This window comes from Fusarium venenatum (genome assembly GCF_020744135.1).
Source record: "Fusarium venenatum strain MPI-CAGE-CH-0201 chromosome Unknown EDB82scaffold_1, whole genome shotgun sequence".
NCBI classification, from domain to species: domain Eukaryota; kingdom Fungi; phylum Ascomycota; class Sordariomycetes; order Hypocreales; family Nectriaceae; genus Fusarium; species Fusarium venenatum.
In genome coordinates this window covers 695,208-719,627 of record NW_027072129.1, presented here as the reverse complement: position 1 = coordinate 719,627, position 24,420 = coordinate 695,208, and the positions used below count along the sequence as shown (strand labels likewise).

The 24,420-nt window shown below is 44.7% G+C and overlaps 8 protein-coding genes and 1 non-coding gene across 9 annotated transcripts; 3 read left to right on the top strand and 6 right to left on the bottom strand.

Annotated features, from left to right (window-relative positions):
• The first annotated feature begins 3,125 nt into the window (after positions 1 to 3,125).
• On the top strand, positions 3,126 to 4,341 carry EDB82DRAFT_482319 (uncharacterized protein). Its single transcript, XM_025732324.2, has one exon. The coding sequence runs from the start codon at positions 3,189 to 3,191 to the stop codon at positions 4,233 to 4,235; it is 1,047 nt and encodes a 348-aa protein (XP_025591260.2). The 5' UTR covers positions 3,126 to 3,188; the 3' UTR covers positions 4,236 to 4,341.
• On the bottom strand, positions 4,342 to 7,344 carry EDB82DRAFT_564211 (uncharacterized protein; the record flags this gene model as incomplete). The annotated part of the gene is made up of 3 exons (XM_025732325.2): positions 4,342 to 4,794; positions 4,847 to 5,260; positions 5,329 to 7,344. 3 exons carry the CDS (start codon positions 7,342 to 7,344, stop codon positions 4,357 to 4,359), a joined length of 2,868 nt encoding a protein of 955 aa, XP_025591261.2. The 3' UTR covers positions 4,342 to 4,356.
• Positions 7,345 to 8,508: 1,164 nt separating this feature from the next.
• EDB82DRAFT_t71 lies at positions 8,509 to 8,602 on the top strand. The gene has a single exon. It is a non-coding gene; the product is annotated as a tRNA-Ala (tRNA).
• Positions 8,584 to 10,917, bottom strand: EDB82DRAFT_482314 (heterokaryon incompatibility protein-domain-containing protein). Its single transcript, XM_025732326.2, has one exon. The coding sequence runs from the start codon at positions 10,877 to 10,879 to the stop codon at positions 8,777 to 8,779; it is 2,103 nt and encodes a 700-aa protein (XP_025591262.2). The 5' UTR covers positions 10,880 to 10,917; the 3' UTR covers positions 8,584 to 8,776.
• Positions 10,918 to 13,328: 2,411 nt separating this feature from the next.
• Positions 13,329 to 13,775, bottom strand: EDB82DRAFT_469804 (uncharacterized protein; the record flags this gene model as incomplete). Its single annotated transcript, XM_025732328.2, has 2 exons — positions 13,329 to 13,378; positions 13,433 to 13,775. 2 exons carry the CDS (start codon positions 13,773 to 13,775, stop codon positions 13,329 to 13,331), a joined length of 393 nt encoding a protein of 130 aa, XP_025591264.2.
• Positions 13,776 to 14,453: 678 nt separating this feature from the next.
• On the bottom strand, positions 14,454 to 16,003 carry EDB82DRAFT_531455 (NmrA-like family protein). Its single transcript, XM_025732329.2, has 5 exons — positions 15,906 to 16,003; positions 15,568 to 15,846; positions 15,275 to 15,508; positions 15,141 to 15,215; positions 14,454 to 15,066 (listed from the first exon to the last, which is right to left on the bottom strand). Exons 2-5 carry the CDS (start codon positions 15,777 to 15,779, stop codon positions 14,658 to 14,660), a joined length of 930 nt encoding a protein of 309 aa, XP_025591265.2. The 5' UTR covers positions 15,780 to 15,846; positions 15,906 to 16,003; the 3' UTR covers positions 14,454 to 14,657.
• A 1,708-nt stretch (positions 16,004 to 17,711) lies between these two features.
• Positions 17,712 to 19,196, top strand: EDB82DRAFT_549435 (uncharacterized protein). The gene is made up of 5 exons (XM_025732330.2): positions 17,712 to 18,289; positions 18,335 to 18,504; positions 18,555 to 18,854; positions 18,906 to 19,046; positions 19,108 to 19,196. Exons 1-5 carry the CDS (start codon positions 17,833 to 17,835, stop codon positions 19,174 to 19,176), a joined length of 1,137 nt encoding a protein of 378 aa, XP_025591266.2. The 5' UTR covers positions 17,712 to 17,832; the 3' UTR covers positions 19,177 to 19,196.
• A 389-nt stretch (positions 19,197 to 19,585) lies between these two features.
• On the bottom strand, positions 19,586 to 21,607 carry EDB82DRAFT_422000 (uncharacterized protein; the record flags this gene model as incomplete). Its single annotated transcript, XM_065607607.1, has 4 exons — positions 19,586 to 20,295; positions 20,347 to 20,856; positions 20,929 to 21,055; positions 21,113 to 21,607. The coding sequence occupies 4 exons, from the start codon at positions 21,605 to 21,607 to the stop codon at positions 19,586 to 19,588; spliced, it is 1,842 nt and encodes a 613-aa protein (XP_065465256.1).
• Positions 21,608 to 22,149: 542 nt separating this feature from the next.
• Positions 22,150 to 23,063, bottom strand: EDB82DRAFT_549427 (uncharacterized protein; the record flags this gene model as incomplete). The annotated part of the gene is made up of 3 exons (XM_025732333.2): positions 22,150 to 22,623; positions 22,676 to 22,953; positions 23,015 to 23,063. 3 exons carry the CDS (start codon positions 23,061 to 23,063, stop codon positions 22,288 to 22,290), a joined length of 663 nt encoding a protein of 220 aa, XP_025591268.1. The 3' UTR covers positions 22,150 to 22,287.
• Between the last annotated feature and the right edge of the window lie 1,357 nt (positions 23,064 to 24,420).

Genomic DNA, 24,420 nt, shown 5'->3' with positions numbered 1-24,420 from the left:
TTAGTTGTAGATATAGGTTTTTAGCTGAATTGATAATAGTAAATCAATTATCTAGTGCATTGTGAAAATATCGTGAGTACCTTACTGCTTAAATTGCCTTGGTACTCAGATAAGATGTGAGTTCCTATCTTTAACCTTGCGAAACTCGGCCCTGAATGATAAACTCCGAACCTTGTGATGTATCACTAACAGCTACTACGGCATCTTTAGTTTAGTGAATCGACAAATTGTTTTGCCCAGCAGACACAGGTCAGGGATAAAAAACTTGTGCTGGGAGACCAGCAGAACGACAAATCAATTTGATGAGCAGGGCGATTTGTGATCAAAGCTAAGACTTCCAAGATGAGCAAGACGGCTAATAGGTTCCGCAGTTTTAAATACGTATTCACAATTCCTAAACATCATCCACATGACATATTGTACTCAATGGAGCGTTGAATGGCCTGGAGATCCTCATGGATCCTGCGAGACAGCTACAGCTGCACCTCCAACTCGTATCTCAACTAGAATCGAGTTTTTATCTAAGTTAGAGACTTAAATAAAATATATATGCACTAAATCTATCACTGCGAGAGATTATGGAGAAGCCGTGTTTTTCGGTCAAAGAGGTAGTCACGCGCAAGTTCAGCACGATAGCCTATCTTGTACCAGGAGCTGTACTTGACCAATCCAGGAAGACCATCAACCCTGGTTTCGCACCATGTTCTTATTGCTACAAATTTTGGCATTCGGACACGGATACCGAACCGTGGACCGAGGCGATAACCAATCCTCCCAATCCTTCCATCCGGAAGAGTGACCTGGTCTTTACTCTGTATGGCACCGGCATGTGTAACACTAGTGGTGATAGGAAGCAGGTTCTGAGGAGTGTGTTGAACCCTGGGTGCATTAACCGCGGTGTCCCAAAACTTCGACTATTGTGTATAAGAAATTCTAAGCTACTATTCTTTTAATAAAAAAAAAACCATTCCACCTCATTTATGATGAGTTTCCGCTCAGGAAATATCGTGGTACAAAGGCCAACCATATTCTCCCAGTTATCGGCGTCCTGCTTATTTTTGAAAAGAAGGTCATTCCAGATGACGGTCCACGTAATGGCGAATTGAATATTAACCCTTTTATTACTAGAATTATATTTGTAGGTGTGGCTGTCTTTATTTATGATAGTAACGTAGTTTAAGTAATTCATTCCGTCGGGAATAACGTACATCACAAGCGAGTGTCCCACACAAGCGAGTGTTCCACCAATCTACACCTAAAGACTCGAAAGAGAAATAAAAACACTACAACCTATCTGATCAATTAAAATTAATTGCTATACTATTCCCTATTGACCTCAATTGACTCTTGACAGGTCCTTGCAGTATGCCCGGTCTTTCCGCAAATACTACATTGCCGAGGCTTTAATCCTTGTGACCTTCCTTGACTACCTCTTGAGGATTCAGCTGTCACCTGCGCATCAATATCTATCTGATCAAGTGCTTGTGATGCTTCCGTTATAGTTAAAGCCCCTTCTTTCTGTATTATAGTCCTTCTTCCCCTTCGGCGCCGCCCTACTGTCTTATTCTGCTGTTCAAGTTCTTGATTCCTCTTATATAGTAAGGCCATCTTATCCATAAGATTAGTTATTGACTTCTCAAAAGACTTAACAGCTTGGATTATTGACTCAGGGGAGCTGCTTTTATGATTTCTGATCCTTCCTTGCAGATATTTAGAATGCGATTGGGCCTCTGCTACTGTCTTTGGGGTCCTTGAAGTCCAAGGGGTCGATGGTATTATAACCTCAATAGGAGGCGTTGGAGTCCGTAGCTGTATATTAAGCTTTGAGATGACATTTTCTGGGTCAAAGGGAGCAAGCCCAGCTCCTCTAAAACCTCCCTTGGTATTGCTTTCTGTAATAGCAGCTTGGTGGGCGGCATAAAAGGCAGGAAAGAACTCGGTCTTAGTGATATGCGATATGAAGCATCTGATCAGATGCTCTATTTCTCGACCATAGGCCTTTTTCAGCGGCCCAAAGCACCCTACATCAAGAGGTTGAAGTAGATGAGAGGCATGAGCAGGCATACAGAGCGTGATAATCTTGTTCTCCTTGCAATATCCCTCGAATTCGACGGAGTGGTGACTTTCATGACCATCAAGGATCAAGAGTCGATAGCGACTATTCGTCCGTTTAGCTGTAGCCCGATTAAAGTGCTTTAGCCACTCGAGACCCAGGTTATTATTAGTCTATCCATTTTCACTTAATGCAATAACCTAATCGCCAGGGAGGTCGCATTCTTCATACCAAGTGGCAAGGTGATCTTTACCTGCACTAATGATAAACGGCGGGATCGATTGACCTTCGGCATTAATCCCCTCGATCACAGTAATCTATTTACGATTTCCAGGCTATACTTGCTTTAGTCTTCCTTGCCTATAGGAGCTTGTGACGACTGTTCCGGGCTCAATCATGCCCATCATAAAGCCGGTCTCATCAAAGTTCCAGATATTATCTAATCGGATACCGTATTTCGCGATTGTATTCTCTATAAGCCGAAACCAGCCACGAATAATAGTCGGATCTTCGCATTTAGCTCTCTGATAGTCATATCTGCGAAACCGACGTGTCTTTAGGTCTGGTTGTCGCTTAATAAAGTTATAAGCCCAGTTCTTGCCGACAGGTGGTAAGTCGCGATTAGCAAGTAGGGAATTTGCGATATCTTCCACATATGATAGTCGCGAGGGAAATCCTCGCAAATCTAGGTCAAGAAGGAATTGTACTATTGTTTGTTCTTCCTAATCGGACAATTTTCGTGATTTTATAAGAGTATCATGCGTTGAAAGAATGCCTTGCCGGCGGCGAGCTAATGTACGGTAGTTAACGGTATAGATAGATGCTGCCCGTCGGATTGTAAGTTTTAGGTCATTCTGAAGGGCCTGAAGGACAAGATTGATCCTAGCTTCATTTGAAGATCGTGGCATTATGGGTGGTTGAGAAATATCTAATTGAATAGTGATGGTGTAGGTTGAGGGATTTTTGGGACACTCGCTTGTGATGTACGTTACCATGATCCTAGCAGATATGACATAAGCGTCTCAATAACTTGTGGCTTCTGCCTAGCCGTACAACGTCTAGTCGCCATCGTCGTTTCTTTACTTTCATATCACAATCTCTCAACGTCCAGCACAAAGTCATTCAATCAGCGATCATGGAACACGTTGCAGTGTATGAGCTTCACGGTGGCAACGGCGACGGTGCAGACATAACATTCTTATTCAACGGCAAGGTTATGTCGGTGTCAATATTTCCCACCAACGGACCATCAACCAAGAGCACCCTGCACCTAGGTCCAGGTCGTCCTCTCCAAGATCACCTTGTTGATGTTATATCTGAGGCTATTACCTGCAAGAACCACAATGAGTATGAGAAACTCGTCGATGAAGTTTTTGGTGTCATTCTCGAAGCTGGAAGGCCACTTTTCTCTAGTTTAGGATCCATCACCCAGCAATCCCAATCACTTCATGAGCTGCTTTTCCCGGAGATTATTTACTTCCGTCTTCAAGCTCCGGCTATGTACGCTACTATCCTCCCAATCGACCCCAGCAAAGCAAACAATATTATCGCTAGCGATCCAGCCTTTACCGACAACTGGGATGAGGAGTTGAAAATCCGAAGGGACTTGCCTTGTTTTACTCCCGACGAAATGACGGTCACCAAGGTACTTCTGCGCGGTTTCAATAGTGTCACCGCCGCTGTGCGAGTACATGGGAGAGACTTGTTCTGCAAGGTGGTAGCCCGGCCAAGTGGACTGTGCGGTACAGAAGAAGGACGAGAGCTCGAATATCTGGGTGAGATATCAAAGGCATTCCAATATCCGGATACGATACATGTTCCTCAATTTCTTGGCTACGTTCACCATAAGGAGACCCAGCAGATTCTAGGATTTCTACAAGAATGGGTTCATGGATCTCGACTCAGCAATATAAATATTACCACCAGGAACAGAGGAAAATGGATGGCTCAGATTTCGCAAACTATTAATCGTCTTCATGAACATGGATTGTTCTGGGGTAACGGAAAACCTGGTAACGTTCTCATCGATGAGAAGGATGATATATGGCTGATCGGTTGCGGGGGTGGATTCATGTATGAGGATAATCAAGGGCGGCTTGAGATAATTGAGAGAGACCAGAAGGCCTGCACGGAAATTGCAGAATTTCTAAATGGGGGCAACGGCACGACATTGTCGGGTTGAAAATACATAGATTGAATTCGAGCTACGGACCATCCAGATGGATACTCAAGAAGACACTGATAATAGATTTTGTCAATGAGTATTGTTGTGAGTACCTCATGAGCAGAAACCTCCTCAACTCTTACTCGTCCAGATGGCGTCGTTTCTTGAATCGGTATGCCAGTTGATCTTCCCCGATGACACCATCATTATAAGTTTGCGCACGCTTCCTAACATCCTGCACCCACGACCTCTGCCGTTGCGTATTCTGTCTCTTGATGGAATCCGCCAAAGCAACGAAATCCTGACCCCATATATCACTCGTAACTGTCTCGTCCAGTACACATATGAAACGGCCTCCTGAGATTTGAGCTGCATTATTCTCAATCCATTTGTCAATCTTTTTCTGCTTGATAGTAATCCCTGTACAAATCAAGAGTAAGAGTACTGGCGTATCTTTCCAATGCTCCAATTCTTGCATCTCTTTATCCCGAGCTGCCGTTTCGATATTCTTATGCCAGTTAGACTCTACTAGTGTCTCCATAGCATCTTCAAATCGAGCGCTTTGTCCGGTTTTAATCTGTAGATCGTTAGAAAACAGACGCAACATATACGTTATGTAGTTTGCGTACCTGAACGGCAACGAATAGTCGTTTTGTATCCTGGAACCCTACACTCGGAGTAATGCCAGTGTCGCTAGCCACTGCTAAGAATCGCTCTTCTAGGACAAAGATGAGGTCAGGGCCAGCATTGATATCCGGGAACATAAACGTTGGGGTAGATCCCGATCCCTTTGTACGGAAATCCCCCATCCATTTCCAAATAGTGCTAGGATTTCGATACTCAAAAACAGTCGATGTTTCAGGTAGGGCATAATCAGTGATCTGGACCACTGCTCTCAAGGTGCTAGCTTGGCCACTCTGAATGTTCAACCGTTTGGCTTCGCCAAATCGCTGTAGCAAGGTCCCCCGGCGTTTTGCCCCATCTAGTAGATCTGGCAGAACTGTACCGTCGAAAGACTGACGTCGTAACATCCGGTCGAAAGACTACGCACAATTAGCATCTCTGCAGGGATTCATGTCAAGTAATAACCGGTTTGAAAAACGATACTGACCATCGCAACGAACCATTCTGTAGCCTTCCCGAACATAGATCCAACTTCATAATCATCCTGTGTATGGATGAGCCACTGAAGCATGAGCTCTTCGTACTCGTCTCCTCTCTCTTTACGCAGATAGTCCATAATTGCATGTATAGCAATAGGTTCAGAAAGGGTATACCTCATTGTTTCGCCGTCCCGTTGAACTAAAGCAAAACCGTAGGTGACCAAATCTGCGTGACTTTTCTTCAAGAATATCGACGGGGTGCTCATCATCTCAGCTCGAATAGCAGCTCTGAAAAGATCTTGAACTAAGTCTATTTTGCCTGCAGCCTTCATCTTGCGAACTTGTGATTTAAGTGCCTCCACTGCTGCAGTGCTTGAATTGATCTTTGCCTTTTCAACGGACAAGCTGATATCTGTTAGGCTACAGTCCTTCGATGACCAAGTCGTAGATGATTGGATGATCTCTTCGATGTAAAGTATAGACCACCTATATCGGCCACGTTGACCTAGACTGCGGGATGTGATGAGGTTTCGAATGTATACGTTTCTTATCACGTCGTGTAAGATGCCCGATAGCTCTGCGAATGAAAAGTTCATCGGTAACGGTTGCGCAAGCTCATGCTGGGTTACTTTGAGTATCTGGTCGGGTTGGAGGTCACCGTAACCTTCTAGTAACGAGAGGACGGATTTCTCAAATACATCGTTATCTGTTGAGCCGTTATTGACAAGCGGCCCTACCAAGGAGATGGCTAGTAGGACGGCGACTTCCTCGCAATTCTGTCGTTCTAGTAATTCTTCGAGATTCAGAGAGCTGACGTTTTCGTCACTTCCAGGTATCGTCTGACCCGACGTCGAAATGAACTTGTAGGCCTGCGCCAAAAGTTTCAAGACATCCTGTAAGGGAGGAATCTTGAGAGGTTGTTGTAAAAACGATCGCATATTTCCAAAGTCCGCATCTTGGTTCATTGCAAGAGTCAAGGGACGACCGCTTCGACTCATCAATGGTATATCCGATGTATGCATATCTTGCATCATAACCCGAGCACTATCGTGTTCGTTAAGTACGCTTGTTGTATGCTCTTCATACAGCTTCCAAAAGTCTTGATCACTAGCAACCAGTGGAAACATATCGTGAAATCCAGCTTCCTGCCACCCACGCCAGGGATCTGTATCCCAGGCATCGGTAACCAAGCCTGTGAGCTTTTCTTTCAGTTCTTCCAGACGAAGTGACGTTCCTGATATCACCAGTGTTGGTTGTATAAGTGGCATACCGTCATCCATCCAACTAAGACAGTTTTTGTCTTTTTGGTAAACCTCGTCCTTTCTAAACAGGCGGCTTGGGTACTTTGGAAACCAATCCGTAGTCAGTATGTCGTGAAGAGTAAGGCCAGCATACAGATTGTCAAACATGGACGACGCATCAGCATCATCGAGGGCAACCTGAGCCTCGTCAAAGCAGTGATATAGAGTCCCATTGAAGTACGTCGAAGGGAGATCTCGCAAAACTGCATAACAGCTTGGCACCACATACGCGGGTATTTCGGTATGGATATAGATGTTAGAGTCGCGCGTCAAGTACAATGGATTGGACAATCGAAAGAGTCTGTACAGTACGTCGAATGGGTCGCTTTTCTGACAATATACTTGTAGAAACAGCCATTTTGATGGCGTTTCTTCGGGGTACTTGTTCAAGAACTCATGGAGTAGGGCGCATCGAGCAGTAATGATCGGGAAAAACACCTCAAGTTCCGGCCGTGGCCATCGGGGATCCATCTGAGGGTGATCTTCAAACATTGTCAAGGTATCTCTTGAAACAGAGTATCTCTGTGGTTCGATAATGTCGGCGGTTTTAGCATCTTCTCCGCCAGGCTGAAGGTTGGGGGCTACCATATAAAATCCCCAGTGATTTTGCAAGAGCTGGAACAGATGACGAGTTTTACCTGTACCAGCAGCCGAGAAAAGTACTTGCACCAAATGTGGATGATGTTCCTCGCCATGATCATCCAAGACTCTGTCATTTTGCATGCGTTGTAAAATTTCAGAATCCAAAGGCGGCGAATCAACAGGATTCGGGACGGCCGAAAGCGCGCTATCCAAGTAAACCCATGCAAGGCGTCTCCATTCGTCATCTATATAGACCATCAGGCCGTATTCAAGCGGAAGAATCATGTTCTGGTGGCAAGGTCTCATCGTCCAGAGTACAGCTATCAGTATGTTAGTGATTGATCATGCCTAATGATCAAATGCGATTACCTACAGAGGTTACGCTGGAGTAGCCAATGGTGGTAGTAAGCCAAAGACTGCCAAAGATTCTGGAAACCTATATCAATGCATTGTGGAGGCCAAGTCTTGAGAGTCGTAAAGAAGTCATTGAGGCTCATGTGGCTTACGCGGTCGAGTGAATACGTTTTGGGGTCAGAACCTTCGGGATGTTCCTCATATGTCTTTGAAAACTTGCCCTTTGGATTGACTAGCATATCGCAAAGGACCATAAATTGATCCGGCATCATTCCCAGCGCCTCCCATAAAATAGGGCCTAGAGAAAGACTAGCCTGTGAAGCATACAAGCGGCCTTGATAAAATTCCTTGTCATTGAGGAGATGCGGCAATAGTATGTCTAGAGAAGCATTGCCATCACTTGGCACTTCATATGGAGGTGGTGTGTATCGCTGAAGACGTTCTTGATAGCACTTGATAAAAAGCTGACGACAAAGCTCCCTATAACCTGGCTGTTGACAGTTCATCTTGGGAATGCGGTGGTTAGTGTCTAGTGGACGTTAAATTATCGCAGTTTGCGTTATTTTAAAACAACGTCCCAACAAAAAGCGACAAGGGTATTCATCTCCTTTGCTGCGATGTCAAACCAACTGCATACCGTGATATAACAGTCAGTGAACAAGCTATCTTAGTGGTCGAGTCTATTAGTAATCATAGTCTTGTTCAACCATTCAAGTGTTGGCAATGTAGAAAGTAACAACTACCAAGAATTTGCAGAAGGCTTGAGTAAGATAATCTATTAATCTTACAATATCTCCACTGATTCTAAGAGAAAGAAGTCCTTTCTAGGCTATTGCGTCAGGCAGAGCCAGCCTTTGAGTCTATCTCCAAAGCTCGGAGCCTTTGTCGACTGCTCTGGTCTGTGCACATAATAGTGCATTTTTGGAAATCTTCGTCCAATAATCCCATTCCGGGCGAATGGTTTAGTGGTATAATACTCCCTTAGCATGATTCGTTCTTCGATCTGATTTGGGAGTGGTCCAGGGTTCGATTCCCTGTTCGTCCAATTCCAGTGGTTAAAATCCACCATTATACAATCTTTTTGTCTCCAACACTGCCCATTAGGGACAAAATCAGTAAGTCAGTTTATGTTACTTGGATCAGGTGTCCTAGACTATTTATTTTTGTATCCTACAGCTTAGACATACCCACTGGATATACGAACGTAGTACACGATTGCCTATACTAGCGTTACTGTATCCTCCACAGCTCTCTCCAAAACTGGAGAACCAGCCCCATTGTGTGGATCATCGAAGGACTGGCTCTCCTTCCAAAGAACACCCATGCCCAATCTTCGAAACTCCTTCTCCTCACCAGCCAATATCAGAACATAAGATTCTTTCTGTCCGGCGATATCGAGCACATAAAGACACGTAATCTCCACCATCTCAACGCCATCATCAAGCCTGGTATCCAAAAACGCCTCGCCAAGAACATCGCTACTGTTTGGTTCTGCAACGATATAATGTCGAGAGTCTTGAGTGACGGAACGTTGGCCGAGCGCTGCACGAAGAAGTTTTCCCTTGATTTTCAAGCTAACTTTTAGAGGCAAGCTTGAGTTAACCTTGATCAATTCGATCATTGAAGTTGTTGAGCGGCTGTATTCCATTCCTTTAATGGGCCCTTTCACAGAGAGCCAAGACCACGATGGTGCTATTTCGCCTTCACGAACAACGCCTTTCGTGGTAGACTCCCACATCAAACCAATTGCCAAATCCTCTTGCCATATTCCAGCCAGGTACGTGTACCCGGTTTCCTTTTTGAACATCTCCACCAGACCAGCAATCGCGTTCCACTTATCAGTTTGGTACGTCAAATTACGTTTCGAGTAGTTGATAACCAGCTGATACCAATGTTTCAGGAAGTTCTGACCATCTTCGCTTGGTCCTTCGTGAGCTAGAGCAGGCCATTGCGGAAGTCCGTTGTCGATATACCTGGGACCATCGATAAGGCCGTCTTCGGTAGCATATCGACTGGGGCATTTCCAGAGCCATTGCTCTTTGCCGAAACAGACAAGTCGTGATGGAAGAACAGCTTCCTGTAGGGTCCATCCTCTGTTGTTGAGAGGCTCCGAAGATGCATCAATGGAGAGATGAGTTTCAAAGCGAATGCTCGTTGTCTCTTCATGTATGTCGACGGTCTGCGCTCCTTGGTATGGCCAATGAAGTCCCTCGTCGGGTGAAGATGATGAAGTAGCTGCGATGGTAAGATGGGCGTTTGAGTAAACAGAACTCATCATGGCAGACTCTCTCTGCCAATCTTCAAGTGAGTCTTGAATGATGCAGAGTGAATCGATCCAGATGTATCGGATACCGAGATATAATGCGGTAAGGATGGCTTCCCGATGGACAAGCGGCAGGGTGGACCAGTCGATTCCTGCATTGTGTGTCTCCAACGTCGCGTATGTGGTTTTAAAATGTAGATCAGTATCTCTGCCCCAGCAATAGCTGAGCGCAGTGTACATGCCAACCTCATCCTTACTTGTCTCTCGCAGTTTGATGATGATATCGTCTCCGGACTCAGGCAGATCTGAACTACCAGTCAAGTCGAGTACTCGAGTCGGTAGGGGAGCACTTCGTGTGGATGGCAGCGATACTTTGCATGTTTCATGATCATCGCACTCGCTCATCCAGCTCTTGATCAAGTCTTGTCGTTTATGAGGATCCTCACCACCATGCTTGGCCCAAAAGCGGCGTGAAGCGAGATCTCCAAGACGTGACGGTGTTGAAATCGTCAAAGGTGCACCACAGTTCAGATAAAGCTGCCTGTCCCCGACCCAGCAAACTGCCCGAGTGTACTTCTCATGCTTAGTCAACTCGACAGTCACAGGACAAGCGGTGCTATTCTCATCGATCAAATCCGGATCATTTGCCTGAAATCGAGCTAAAAGGCTAGGGGAACCTTTCGGGATGCTTACTTCAAGCCACTTGCAGACGGTGCAAGTCTCGCCCGAATTGACCAAACGGCTCACATTCGGCTGATGCTGTATCAGAGAGGGTGCATCTGGGTGTAGAAGAAGTTGACAGTATTTGCAGATCCCGTCTGATGTTGGTGAGGTGAAACCCCAGTCTTCTGGTGAAGCGGCATCTACTTTTTCAGGTTCGGGGCGCATATCCACTATATCGCTTGCCCTCAGGCCAAACTTGAAGACCTCTTCGGGGGGCTTTTTGCTGTAGACCAGCATGATGTCAGACTGGGATTCGTCGTGTTCAATTCCGAGGTGATCATTTAGCACTCGTCTATCGACGTGTACTACTTGATGTGTTTTCAAATCGTCTGCCATCTAGAATTCTTGAGTAATATGTAACCGGCAGGCAGAATTGCTCAGCTTGCTTCTCTCGGTCAAGCGGGGATGTAAGCAATATGATATGAGACACGCTTACATGCACGTGATGAGATATAGACAGGGGTAACTAAAGTGTAAAAACTCCCTCTCCACATAGAGTGCAAGGAAGACTAGCCACTAGTCTAGGGTTGAGAGACGAAATTAATGGGGTAGCTTGCCGTCGTCTCCCTACCCTGGATTTTATAAATGCCTATTCTCAGTGACAAAGCGAAAGGAACCAAGAATGAAACAAGAGCTAATCCAGCAACGAGTATATAGCAGAAAATGAACTTAATAGACACCCTCTGTGAATACCAGATTTGGTTCTCATCTGTATCGGTATCCTCACTCATCGTCTCGACTTCCTGTTCCATATCGACAAAGTCATCCCTGAGCCTAGGTTGAGTCGGCAATATTTCTGTGAGTGTTTGTTGATCCCAATCGATGTCTCCGGTGTCTTTTATTGGTTCTACCAATGTTGCTTCGCTGCTCGGGCGAGATTCCATGGTGCTAGAAGAGTTTTTTCGATTCATGACGACAAAGAAAAACCGTAAGGTAGGTTGTTTGACGTAAGATTGGTTGAAAGCAGTGTATGTGTTTTCCTTGGTTCGAGGAGTATCGTGTTTTGTGTCCAAGTAATGTGTCTTGAGATGATCGGGTGTTGTAGATAGTATAATTGTGAACAATGTGGGTTGTGGGAGGAATTTATAGCTGCTTTGTCTACAGTTTGACAGAAGCTTGTTTTATTACTCACAACAGAGCTCGGTCGTTGTCGTGCCACATGTGCCCTTGTTGAAGAACTAAGTTATTGAAAAATATCATTTAAGAATTTAGTTTTGAATTCATGTATTTGGGTCCTTTGTTGAAATCTTGACGTGAGCTAAAAAGGCCACGTCCCATTTTATAAAATAAAACCACGTTAAACACAACTTGTTGGCAATCCCAAAAGGAGATGCAAACTTCACAGCAGACACTAATAATGCAAAAGTGATAACATAAGCAATTCTGCATTCCATCTGTAAGTTACAATAAAGACCCTTGTGGAAGTTTGTTGATCTCACCGAGTTTGAGGATCTCCCAGTCTTGCCCCACCACAGCAAAGTAGTCCTGGCAACATGATGACCAAAATTGGTTGAAGACTAGCGATACAACTATCTGAAAAGCCAAATACCTAGAAACAGTAAGACCCCAATATGAATGCAATCGGCCTTCTTGTTCTTATATAAGGGCGTATCATGACAAGTAGAGAACCATTTCATCGTCCTTGTTGCCGTCTGATATGTCTCACTTACCAACAAGTGCAACTTTTAGTCATTTAATTCCTACATTCCATTGTGAAAAATTCCCAATAAACCCTAGTCATCACCACAATTGTGACCAACGACATCAGCCAGTATATGAAGACCAACGCATGCCAGCCAACTTCAACCTTCATCACAGTAGTGCTGAGGATTCCTTTAGTTTGCGCGGGAGGGGCGTTTCTCCTATCAATAGTTAGTGGCGGTAAAGGACCTAGATAAAAGGTTACTTACTCAATGTCTCTGTCTTGGTGCTGGAGTTGTTCTTGTCCACTGACGGGATCAAGTTTTTGGTCTCCGTCAACAGTGGGGGCATTGGCGGTAGTGTGCTGAATGCATTGCGAATCGGCACACTTCTCAAGATCTTCCGACATGTTGGTGGAGGAATGAGGTGTTATTTTGTTGAGTGTGTAGTGGCCTCGGTTGATGGAGAAGAATAAAGAGATTGTCATAAGACAATGAAAGAAGAAATGGTGATTGTGACAAATGGGCATGAGACTCTCTTAAATACGCTCGTTCTGATAAGCTTTTGATTAAACTCGGTTCGAGGTGAGAAGTATATCAACTTTAGACTCTGTGTCACACCAAGTCAGACTTTACAATCATGCAAAGATTAGCTTACCGGTATAGTTTCATTCTAAACCTTCTCATTCTCAGAACAAGTGAGGTCCACATATCAAAAGAGGGCATGGAGCTCATTTGACAAGAAAATTACCACAGACAATTCAGAGGTAGGGGGTTTATTTTGCGATTAAAGTCAGTATTTGATCTTAGATCAAGGACAATGTTAGCCTGGGTCATGAACCTGATTGACAATATAGGCGGCTCTTTAGAGAGGGTCAGTCCATGTTTTCTTTTGCTTTGTTTAAATCCTAATACCGGATTTATCTTAAAGCTGTAGAATACTGTGTTAGAGGCCACGAAGAAATGTCATGCAGGCCAAACAACGGAGCAAACCAATTGACAACATGTGGTTCTAGGCTCCACAGCACACGAAGACACATATCATCACCAGCCATCTTTCAGTTGAACTTTGCGTCAGGTCGTAGTTTCTGCTATCTGCATCTCTTGTTGACTGTAGTTATCAACATGCCATTTTACTTCGCTATTCACCCAATCCAGCAGAGCAACCAAAAGAGAATAACACCAAGAGCAAGGACTATACCCAAGAAGGCATAAGCCAGTACAAACATCAACTACAAACGATACATACGTGTACCAGATGTTTCACACTCAAAATCATACCACCACCAGTGATTTTCCAGTGGAACTTTGCGTCTAGTCGCCCCCATGTACTTGTTTGCTTTGACCACTGTCTGAGCATGCCTTACAGCTCCAGCAACCTGGACCAACCGTCTTCCACATGGGTAGACAGGAGTAAGTACACAGAATGGACGGAGTAGTTTTCCATGCTTGTAGGTATCCCAACCCAACTTCTCAGCTTCCTGTTCGATGTTGACATAATAATTGTAGAACTTCGTACGGCTTGGCAGCGACTTTCCAATTTGTGTGTGACTCCTTTCGAGGTCCATGATAAATCGTATCGCTGCTTTCATAGTTGTTTGTATATTGCAGCAAGGACCTGCGAGTTTACCGTTCGTTTAAGCCCTTGACGCCGAACTGTAAACTTGCAAATTTCTTATAGAGTCATGGATCCTCGGATCGTTTATGATTTTTGATTGCGTTTACACTCGATACCTCGTCCCAGCTCTTGCAATCCTCTTACTCGCATATATGATAAACGATGAGGAGGACAGCGAACTTCAAAGGCAATTTGAGGTAGCGGCTGACATTCTTACTCGGCTAAAAGAGAGTGGTAGTGCTCTCGCTGCCGAGTACTGCTTACATATCGACAGGATGAGACAGATGATGAGTCGTCATGAAACTGTGCTGAGCACGGGTCCTGATCATGCGACCTTAGATGACCACACGAGCCTTTAGTGCTACGGGAATCTTTTTGGAAAGAATATAAAAATCTTTGGACGGGTGGTGATATCTTGACCGATGTTTAGGATAGCAATAAACAGGTTTAGGGCTTGTAGCTATTTCAAATCGTATTTAGTTGAATATCATAATGCTTCAAGAGATATATTCACATTAATGAATTCCTAGTTAGAATTAATCATTTTCATAGACTTAACTCCTATCTTATGGAGTGTGTTCTTTTGAGCAGTACAGCCCTTCAGGCCACTCACTCCACTTTACTCAGTCATGAGGTTAGTATGTGTGGGGTAAGAGGAGTTCGCGAGATGTTTAATTTGAGAGGTAATACTTGACGAGTAGTAAACTAAGGTGCCTCTAGATGCATAAAGTTCTGCCCCCAACAATGCCAGATACGGGTATCTCTTCGACGCCATTGCTATTGACAAAATCTCATGTCTGGAGATTGTTGGCTAGGTTCCCCAATAGCTACGTTATAATACATGGCGATCCCTATCTCAGAGCATCTTTCTTAGGTACTTCATCACAGGTTCAGGGAGGGCTCTGTAGCCTTCCAACTTTCCTCCAATGACAAGATCCTCCAAAGTTGCTTTCTTGTAGTCCTTGACTTCCCATAGATCATCGGGAAGCATCTTCATCATTTCTCCCGTTGCCCACATCTTGCGGCAATAGGACGGTACAGCGAGATTACTCTCGTTGCTGAGACAATCCTCAATCACTTGGTTGAGTTCCTCCAAGTTTCGTGTTGCAATAGAGGGCTCTTTGCCGTTCCTCTCTTTCATGATCGTAGCAATTTCCCTGCCTGTTGGTGCAAGCTCTGACAAAGTAATGGCCCGGTTCTGAATAGTGTGGATAGGCCTGGCGGTAAATATGTCGACATAAGCAGCTGCGACATAATCCTTGGTGCTACAGCCAATTAGTATGATCTGATCAAAAGACATGTTTTAAAAGGAGGTGCCTTAAAGTCAAATGCTACGTACCACATAGTGACTTTTTCGTTCTCGGCGTTGCCGACGTAGAACAATGAGTTGTTCTCCAAATCAATACCCACTGCCCTATAATTTATTCAAGTTAATTACGGATAAAAATTGCAAGTGATAGGATAATATCGTACACCGTACTGAGGGTGAATTCAGCGAAATTTCCTGCGTGGATGACAGTGGTTGGAATTCCAGCATCCTTGGAAGCTTTTTCGACATTTGCTTTTGCTTTCATACAGGGAATGCGCATTCCCTGCTCACCGTATCGCAAACAGAAGTCCGAAGGAGAGAAGAGCTTGACGTTAGTCTTGGGTATAGCTTTAACAAAGCCATACTGTCGGTCGGTACCCTCATCTCCAACGAGAGAACTGAGAGATCAATCAGCATAGATTCGAAAAGGTACAGATGCGTAGTAAATTTGACTGACATAACAATGTCTATATCTTGCAAGGCCGCAACCAAAGCGTCTTCGTCAAGAACGTCGATTTCAATCTTTTTCACATGATCCGGGAGATTGGAAGTATCCGAACTAGGGCGATGCAAAACAGTAATTGGCGCACCCGAGGCAATCAGAGCAGGAACAACTCGGGAGGCTACGAATCCTCGATGACCATAGACAGCGATACGGTTGAAAGCCATGATTGGAAAGACAAAAGATATCTAGAAATGATTGTTGGATGTGTGTAGAAAGCTGTCAGCATTAGGCCTGATTGAAAACTTATGTCAATATTCAGAATTCCAAGCTCTGGATATGATGTTATATACCTTTCGACAAAAGCCTGTGGGTTTCAAGAAAATCCAGTTTGTAAAAAGATCATCGTCCACTTGGCAATACCATCTTGTACGCGCTTAGCAAAGGTCCGCGTACACCGAAACGAAGACCCTGGCCGCCGACCAGACCGACAGGTTTTCTGTGGTGCCTTTACCCTCTAGCTCACGAGACTGACTTATTGTGTTATTGTAGAAGACCCTGCTGGAGGTTACGTAAACTAATTCGAGCTTACAAATTCCTCAATTATGCATTATGACCCGACTGAAAACCTGACTCAGAGATTCTTCGGCTCCGAGCAGACCAGCAAATGGGTTTACAATCCTGGCCGAAGGAGAAATGAGACTGTGATGGTAATTTGGTGGACTAGCCTTACGGAGTAGCGATCGTCACTTCACGACCGTACAGGAAGACATCCGCGTGACAAAAATTTCCTATCTGGGCTATTTCCCGAGGTTAGATGTTATATTTTTCAAACAGTACAGAACCCCTGCCTGTCTGACAAGGCATAATATCATGGAATCAGTTAATCTTTAAACTCAAACTTTAAAATAAAACCTATTTGTCCGTTTATTATTCATCTTATCCAGTTAAGGGGGACAGAGCGTTGTATGATTAGTCTGCAACTTGTCACCCATCGCAGGTCCTCTATATAAACGTACTAGACTGTGGCGTCAGAGGGGTCCTATTGACTAACACTTGTAGTATCTATACATTACAGTGACTCTGTATATACAGGGAAGGTGTTTTCATCTTGTGGTACTTACCGAACAATATGGGGGAAAGGATGTTGCCTACCAAGTCATACTAGTAAGCTCGAAGTCAAGAGTGTAAGGTCATGGTACTTACGGATAGTGTTTAGTGGGAAAGAAAGCACATCATTCACGATAGTCGTAGTGCATTTGACTACCGACACAATCAAATTGTCTATATGTCATCTGTAGGGTGCACATCACCCACTATTGGCCACGTTGTCAAATCCATAATTAGTGAAAGCCCTGAGGAATAAGTGCCCTATAGTGCAGTTCAGATGGGCGAATAGCGCTTCACCCCAGTTAAGAGCACGAAGAAGATGGCAGCAGCTCGTCACGGCCACGGCTTGTTCTGACCACTTGGACCATGCAATTTACTACGGCCATCCATGTAAAGCCATGAAATAATCTTCTAAAAGAGATCAAGGACTGTAGGTAATTTTCATAGAGCAGAAATCGCGCAAAAGGAGCCTAGCAAAACCAATCAATCACTCTCCAGGGATAGCACCTTGATAGTTGCTGAATGCTGGTAAAAGTCTTAGGATCAGCAAAAGTATGCTGGATAGACTATGGATCCAGTTTTGTGACCCTGTTATTTTTAAGCATGCTTGCATTCACGATGTTACTAATGTTCAGAACGTTCCTAGACTATGAATAACTAGCAAGTCGGTTCCAAAATGGAGATCCACCGTGAACACACCGTGATTATTTAAAACAGGGATTACAAGCTCCTCGGGTCCTCCACCGTATGGATGACAAATCTAGACAACATTTCATTAAGGTTCAGCAATGCATTGTAACACTATGGACCCTTAAAGATCCGGAAAATGTGACTTGTTATGGTGGTGTATTGTGATAAAACCTCTTACCAAAATCGACTGCGTATCCGACGGCACCAAAGTGGAGCAAAGCCATAATTATACACTTTTAACCCCGGCTACCCATGTATCATTCAGTCAGGGATTACACTGGACGTGGACAGTGTGCGTCTAACGTCATTCCATCTACCCGCCTGAAATGCAAAATGGTGATTATTCTTCCGCAGATGTACAGTAATCAGCCAAAGGGTTAGAGTTTGATACTGAATGGCTGCGTCTCTGATTTGTCTAATGAGAACAGACTGTACTGCTCAATTTCCCATCTCTATTGTGTGATTAAACAACCTGACAATATGCCTTTGAAGAAACGCAAACAATCCACACCCCCCGAGCCCAATCTGCGCCGCTCACAATTGGCGAACAGATCGCGTAAGGCTCTATACGTCGAGAGGACAGACAGTGATGATGATAGCGCCCACGAGCCGTCTTTGACAGTACGGAATGCGCTAAGAGCTCGTCAGAACCGCAACAGGCCAGAATACTCAGAGGATTCATACCTAGACTCCCAGGAAGACGACGATGGGGATGTTGAATCAGAGCACCTTGAGCACGCGGCAGAGTCTGATGAATCTCAAGCCGCCGAGCTCTGTAACGATTCGGACGAAGAGGCACCTCCGGTAGTGACATTCGTCCCTCTAGAAAAGATGCGGGACAGCGATGGTATTGAATATGTCGACTTTAAGATCCACCCGAACAGCCTTCTATTTCTAAATGACCTCAAAGTCAATAACAATCGAACTTGGCTGAAAGGTAATCGCGACGCCAACTATATTGATGATCGCTAACGCCCGGAAGCTCATGACGGGGAGTTTCGACGTGCATACAAGGACTGGCAAACATTTGTCGAGCGCACTACTTCTTCAATCATGTCCATCGACGACACCATTCCTGAGTTACCAGCTAAAGACTTTATGTTTCGTATCTACAGAGATATGCGCTTCAGTCCCGATGGGAAGCCATGCAAGGTAAGAAGCACGGTGTTCTGGTTCTAGATTATATTACTGACAGTTACTAGGCGCACTTCTCGGCGGCTTGGTCTCGAACGGGGCGCAAGGGCACATATGCCCACTACTACATCCATTGCGACCCAGACGCGTCCTTCGTCGCTGGCGGGATATTCGCTCCTAATGCAGAACAACTCCGACAACTTCGAACGAGCATAGACGAGCGGCCGAGACGGTGGCGCGGAGTGCTGAACGACGACAACCTGAAGCTGACCTTCTTGCCGCAAGTCAGAACGGAAGGCACGGAAGAAGCAGCGTTAAAGGCCTTTGCTGTTGAAAATAAGGAAACGGCCCTGAAGACGAGACCCAAGGTGTGCAAGACATATTACAGAAGATTCAGTTGAAGCTAACCGTCCTGCAAGGGGTTCATCAAGGGTCATCGAGATATTGAGCTTCTCAAGCTCAGGAAGTTCACTCTTTCTAGAAAGATTCTGGACAATATTCTATGTGCAGAAGATACACAGGAAAGGATCGTGGAGGTTTTACAGCCTTTGGTCGCATTTGTAAGCCCATTTAGCTTCTGGAAAAGGCGTGGAGAACTCTACGATGTACTGACTTTTACAGATTACCTTTCTCAATAGCGTGGTAATGCCAGATTATAATGTCAGTAGTAGTTCAGAGGATAATACCTAGTTTAAAGTGTCTTAGCCCTTAAAGGAAATGAAACCTAGAACAAAAGAGTTTATAGACTATTTATTATAGTATATTTATTAAGCTATTTTCTTTCTAATTATATAATACTTATATAATTTGGAAAATTAATATAAAATTATAATCCTTTTTCTATAATATAAAATTAACTTTAATTATTAAAACTAAACTAAAGATCCTTAAATAGTATTTTTATTCTTATTCTAGAAATATTATATTTATTTCTTTACTATCTATAAATAGCTTATAACCCTGGAGCTTGCATAACTCGCCTTATAAACTAACAACCAAGATCTAAACCGAATTCTATATCATCTAAATGCTTTTCAACAATCTATCCACAAATTCCATCGTTGATGTTAATACCAGTTATCACCTAAACGAATGTCGCTCAGGCATGAGACTTGATAATGTCGGCAGCCTTCTCAGCGATAGCATAGACAGGCTGGCAGGTGTTAGCACCAGGCAGAGAGGGCATGATACTAGCGTCGATAACATGCAGGTTCTTGATACCATAAACCCGAAGCTGCTGGTCAACGACACCACCATGATTTAAAGGCATCATAGCAGCAGTGCCAGCGGGGTGATAGTCGGTGGGGAAAAGAGCCTTGGAGATCCAAGCTGAGATAGCCTCGTCCGAAACAACGTCTGCGCCGGGGGCAGTCTCGTTGGGTACCAGACCAGACAGGGAGGTCTCAAAGTTGTATCGCCTGTACCACTTGACCATCTCAACAAGAACGCTGCGCTCAACGGGATTGCGAAGTGCTCCAAAGTCAACAACAGGGTTGGCACCGTAAGGATCTTTCAAGTTGACCGTGATGGAGCCGCGACTCAGGGGCTGGTTAAGAATAGGGGCTGATGCTCCGGTCTTGGCGTCGACGAGGTAACGAGCGAAGACAACGTCCTTGGATCGCATAGCATCCGCCATGTTCTTCATCTGAGCCGCGTATCCTTTGGCAACAGTGGGGTGGACATCACCCGACAGGTAACTAGCATGGTCCTGGTTCTCGAGCTGGGCAGCCAGTTCAAGATGTCGCTCAGGAGAGACGGCGGAGAAAGGAAGCCAACCAGCGAGGTTACCCCAAGCGATCGAGTACGGTCCTATGGAAAGTTTAATTACTGACGCACATGATAATAGGTCGCTTCACGTACCTGTGCGATTGGCGGCCCAAGCCTCATCCGCCCAGTTCTTGAAATCAGTACCATTGGCCATATCGAATGGGTTGGGATGGATTTTCTTGAGACCTTCAAGCACAATTGAGACACCAATATTAATATGGTCCTGGAAGTTTTGGCCAACACCAGGAAGGTCGACAAGTGTTTTGATACCAGCAGCATGGAGGAGCTTCTTAGGACCAATACCACTGAGCTGAAGAAGCTGGGGGGTGTGGACCGCACCAGCAGCCATCAAAACTTCTTTGTTAGCCTTGACGTTGAGGAGACCATTCTCACCGTAGAACTCAACACCAGTAGCAGCCCCCTTCTTCATAAGGACTCTTCGAACGGGGGACGAGGGAGCAACATGGTAGTTGGGGCGGTAAAGGCCTCGGTGATGAGCGACTTCGGCGAAGGAACGTTCATAACGATAAGGGTCCATCAGGGTAGGAAACCAGTACGCGCCACTGTCTTCAACAGCCTCTACACCAGCGAGTTCGTAAAAGGCTTTTGTCATGTGTTTTAGTAGCAGATTTTATCAGTATCGACATTCTGTTACTCCTTGCCACAAGTTCGTACCTAATCCTGGGTATTCGTAGTTAGGGAAGCTTGCCTGGATAGGCCAGTCCTTGCCCCAGTACTTGGGGTTAGTTGACATGTTGAAACGCTCGGCCATCTCAGGGGCAGGAGGATTCATGTGAAGACCCTAGTTCAAGACGAGTTAGCTGATATAAAAAATTTGTAAGCGGTCTGTTGAGCTCACCTTGCGAAAGTATGGCAGCATGCCTTCCCAATCCCAGCCATTTGCTTCAGGGAACAGCTTACCCCAGCGATCGTAGTCCATGGCTGAGCCTCGTGAACCCATCATGGCGTTAACGCCGGAGCTACCGCCGACCATCTTTCCAAGCCAGACATCAACTGTGCGGTTGTCCAAGTTCTCCTGGGGTTTGGACTGCCAGAAAAAACGGGGCTGGCGCTGCGTACCGCCGCCGTAAACGGGGAGGGTATCAGCGTCAGGGGCGAAGATTCCAGCCTCGAGGACTAGGACAGTAGTGTTACCATCCTCGGTTAAACGATCAGCCACAGTGAGGCCTGAAGTGCCACCACCAACGATCACATAATCGTAAGCAGGCAGCAATTCCGATCCATTGGTGATTCGACAAGCTTGGTGCGCAGAACGAGGGATGCTGAAACTGTCAACCGATGACACAAGTGCGGCTGAAACAGCCGCGAGGGTCCACGCCAGAGAAGGTGACATGGTAAAGAGTTGTTTTCAAGGTAAAGACAGGTAAGTAGTTGATATATGAAAGAGGAAGGAAACAAACTGTTGAGTTGGTAGCGATGAGAAGTGATATACGAATTGCTGAAGGCATCTGTATTTATACTTGCATTGCCCAAGGGAATGCCTCCAATAAACAAGTTTTTGTTATATCAATTCATGCTCACTTATGATGACTGCCATATTCCATCCCCACTGTTACGGATCCATATCCAACATGACCAGAGCACTGTTCACAACTATGAAGTTGTGTAAGAATAAACTCAAGTTAGATAAACCTGACAAATAAACCAGATTTCTCGTTCCTTGCACTGTATCTATCTGTCTTGCTGCTGACGCACGATTCAAATCATGGAAAGGAACCACATAAGTGGATTCACTAAAGGAGAAGTGGAACAAACAAATGGATCTCTAAGCTAACAATTTTAGCTGATGTCTTATTGACTAATGCTTAGAATTAGATACAGTCCACTAAAGCCGTCAAAGCTTTTTTCCTCATACTAGGATATTTAAAATTTACTCCGCTAGATCCGCTCTACATCCGCCAACCTAATCTATATACTGCCTCGACTACACTCAGGAAACATAGCCTCGTTGTGGCTCTTGGATAAATCCTTCTTTCGCTGACTCAGGTGCCATGTTATGCATCAGCTTGTTAGCTACAATTCCATTGTGCTCTGATGGTTTATTTCCCTTCCTCGAAGCCTGACCTCCTTCAGAACAACGCCTCCAGTATAAATAGAGAATACAATAGCACCAATCACAGAATAGGCAATAATAGGACCCGAGGATGCACCTGAGAGTTGCAGACCGGTCCCACCGTTAATGATGCCAATAAACATCAGCGCCCGGCCAAACCAGATATGACCGTAACTGACTTTGGTACGTTGCTGAAACTTGACATAATTTCGGTGGTGAATCCACCCTAGGATGGGTTGCACGACCATCAAAACGCAGACAAAGGTGCCGAGCGCAACGTGAGGGTCGGAGATCCACTAAAATTGACTTAGTCGGTATCATCTGGAAGGTAGTTCATGGTAAACATACATCGCCGCTGCGGTCGGCAGCAATCTTGCCAATACCAAAGCCGGCACACATGCCAATAAAGACGATAATCTGCCATGAGGCATGGATAAGCCACTTTCTGACGAGAGGCATAAGGAGGGACCCAATGGGGAAACCAAGCAAGAAGACAATGGACATGATAACACCATGGATTGTCCCAGTTGTCCCAGTCTTGTTGTCCCCATTTCCGCGCTCAACTAAAGCACCGTTGCTTGAGCCAGGACTGGACTGAGTGCTCGACAGTACTGGCCATACTAGAACTGGATGATACAAGTCGTCAGTTATCAGTCACGGCGTTCTCGAGACTTTCCCATGACTTACTAGCAAGTGCCAAGGCGGAGGCAATGGGTGACTTCACTGCATACTTCATGTTGAAGAATTGTGATATTGCAAATGATTATAGTGACAATAAGTAAAAGAGTTTTTGAAATATTGAATAATCTTAATGATTAAGAAGAGTCTTGTAGTATTATCGCTCTATTGCAGATCCAGGACTGTATTTATACTTGCCTCCGCAGCTAATTGCTACCACATTAATAAGACCGTCTTAAGCTGCGCCAAGTCTTATTCGTCATCAAGAATAATAGCAAAGATAGCTTTGTTTAGATTACTACGCCTCCAATATCCAGTCTCAGACCTTGTTTGACTTGATATCTCGGCGATCTCTTTGTCTCAAAGAGAATTGAGTGGTTGAACTTCCGAATAGGAATACGTCAGCCTACCCTTCCTACCAGCATCTACCAATCCTATTTCTACGAGAGCAAATCAGAATTCAAGGATGACTGCGCTGCCCCTTGAGGATGGTAGTATACGTTAGCAATTAACGTCACTTCGTGAGAGTCGGGCCTATAGAAACTGAGGTGTGTAAGCCCTACAGCCCCTGCATAGCTTAATTCGTTTTAACCCTTGTCACGCTAAAAGGTTAATCTCGGACTAAAAATGAAATGTGCCGTGACCGAAGGAATGCACTCTTCGGCATCGGCATTCGGTCCTGGCATGTCCGTGACCGAAATAACAATGTCCGGTCGGCATCGGTTACAGCATTTCCGTGACCAGTTTAACCGCCATATCACTTACTGGCTAACTTTCTAAATTCGGTCTTCAAAAGCGCATTTATTTTTATACATGAATTTATTAAATCTTAGTTGCCATTTTCATTTTAATATTCATATAGTAATTTTTACCTGAATCATTTGAAATTATTATACTGTTGGAAAGTTCAGTATCTTATTATTATGTTTATCATTATTGGCATGATAGCCTTGAAGTCCTAAAGGACATGGGCTATTCTAACTACTTGTGTTTTCCAATATGGAAAATTCGCATCTGTCTATAGATTAGTCGCCAGAGGTGTGAAGGTATTAGTACTGAATGTGAACAGGTACTGTCTATTTTTATGTGGCAGCGCAATGCATACTTTGCCGTTCCGTGTTGGTTGACTTGGTCACTGACAATATGGAAAGCTATCAGTCATTTATAAACAAGTATATGATACGTTGTCGGACTCGAATACATATATAAATTATGGCCCTGATGGCCTCGAGTATGGCATGGCTCGCTGAAGTTCAACCGTGTCCGCTTCATTGGCGTTCAATAAAAAGCATGTCGAATTGGGTTGACAAGTCTATAGCTGTCACCATCCACCAACTCATGAGAATTCGCTCCGATCAACATATTAGTAGATAATTTATCTTCCTATCGTATCCTTCTGTCAATTCTCATGTCGG

What these genes read in the sequence shown, in the direction of transcription:
- EDB82DRAFT_482319 (XM_025732324.2), top strand. Translation starts at nt 3,189, where the DNA reads ATGGAACACGTTGCAGTGTATGAGCTTCACGGTGGCAACGGCGACGGT.
- EDB82DRAFT_482314 (XM_025732326.2), bottom strand. Translation starts at nt 10,879, where the DNA reads ATGGCAGACGATTTGAAAACACATCAAGTAGTACACGTCGATAGACGA.
- EDB82DRAFT_531455 (XM_025732329.2), bottom strand. Translation starts at nt 15,779, where the DNA reads ATGGCTTTCAACCGTATCGCTGTCTATGGTCATCGAGGATTCGTAGCC. An exon ending in CAAGATATAGACATTGTTAT is followed by an intron (nt 15,509 to 15,567) that starts GTCAGTCAAATT and finishes TTGATCTCTCAG; the next exon opens with TTCTCTCGTTGGAGATGAGG. An exon ending in AACGAAAAAGTCACTATGTG is followed by an intron (nt 15,067 to 15,140) that starts GTACGTAGCATT and finishes AATTGGCTGTAG; the next exon opens with CACCAAGGATTATGTCGCAG.
- EDB82DRAFT_549435 (XM_025732330.2), top strand. Translation starts at nt 17,833, where the DNA reads ATGCCTTTGAAGAAACGCAAACAATCCACACCCCCCGAGCCCAATCTG. An exon ending in CCGATGGGAAGCCATGCAAG is followed by an intron (nt 18,505 to 18,554) that starts GTAAGAAGCACG and finishes GACAGTTACTAG; the next exon opens with GCGCACTTCTCGGCGGCTTG. An exon ending in TACAGCCTTTGGTCGCATTT is followed by an intron (nt 19,047 to 19,107) that starts GTAAGCCCATTT and finishes TGACTTTTACAG; the next exon opens with ATTACCTTTCTCAATAGCGT.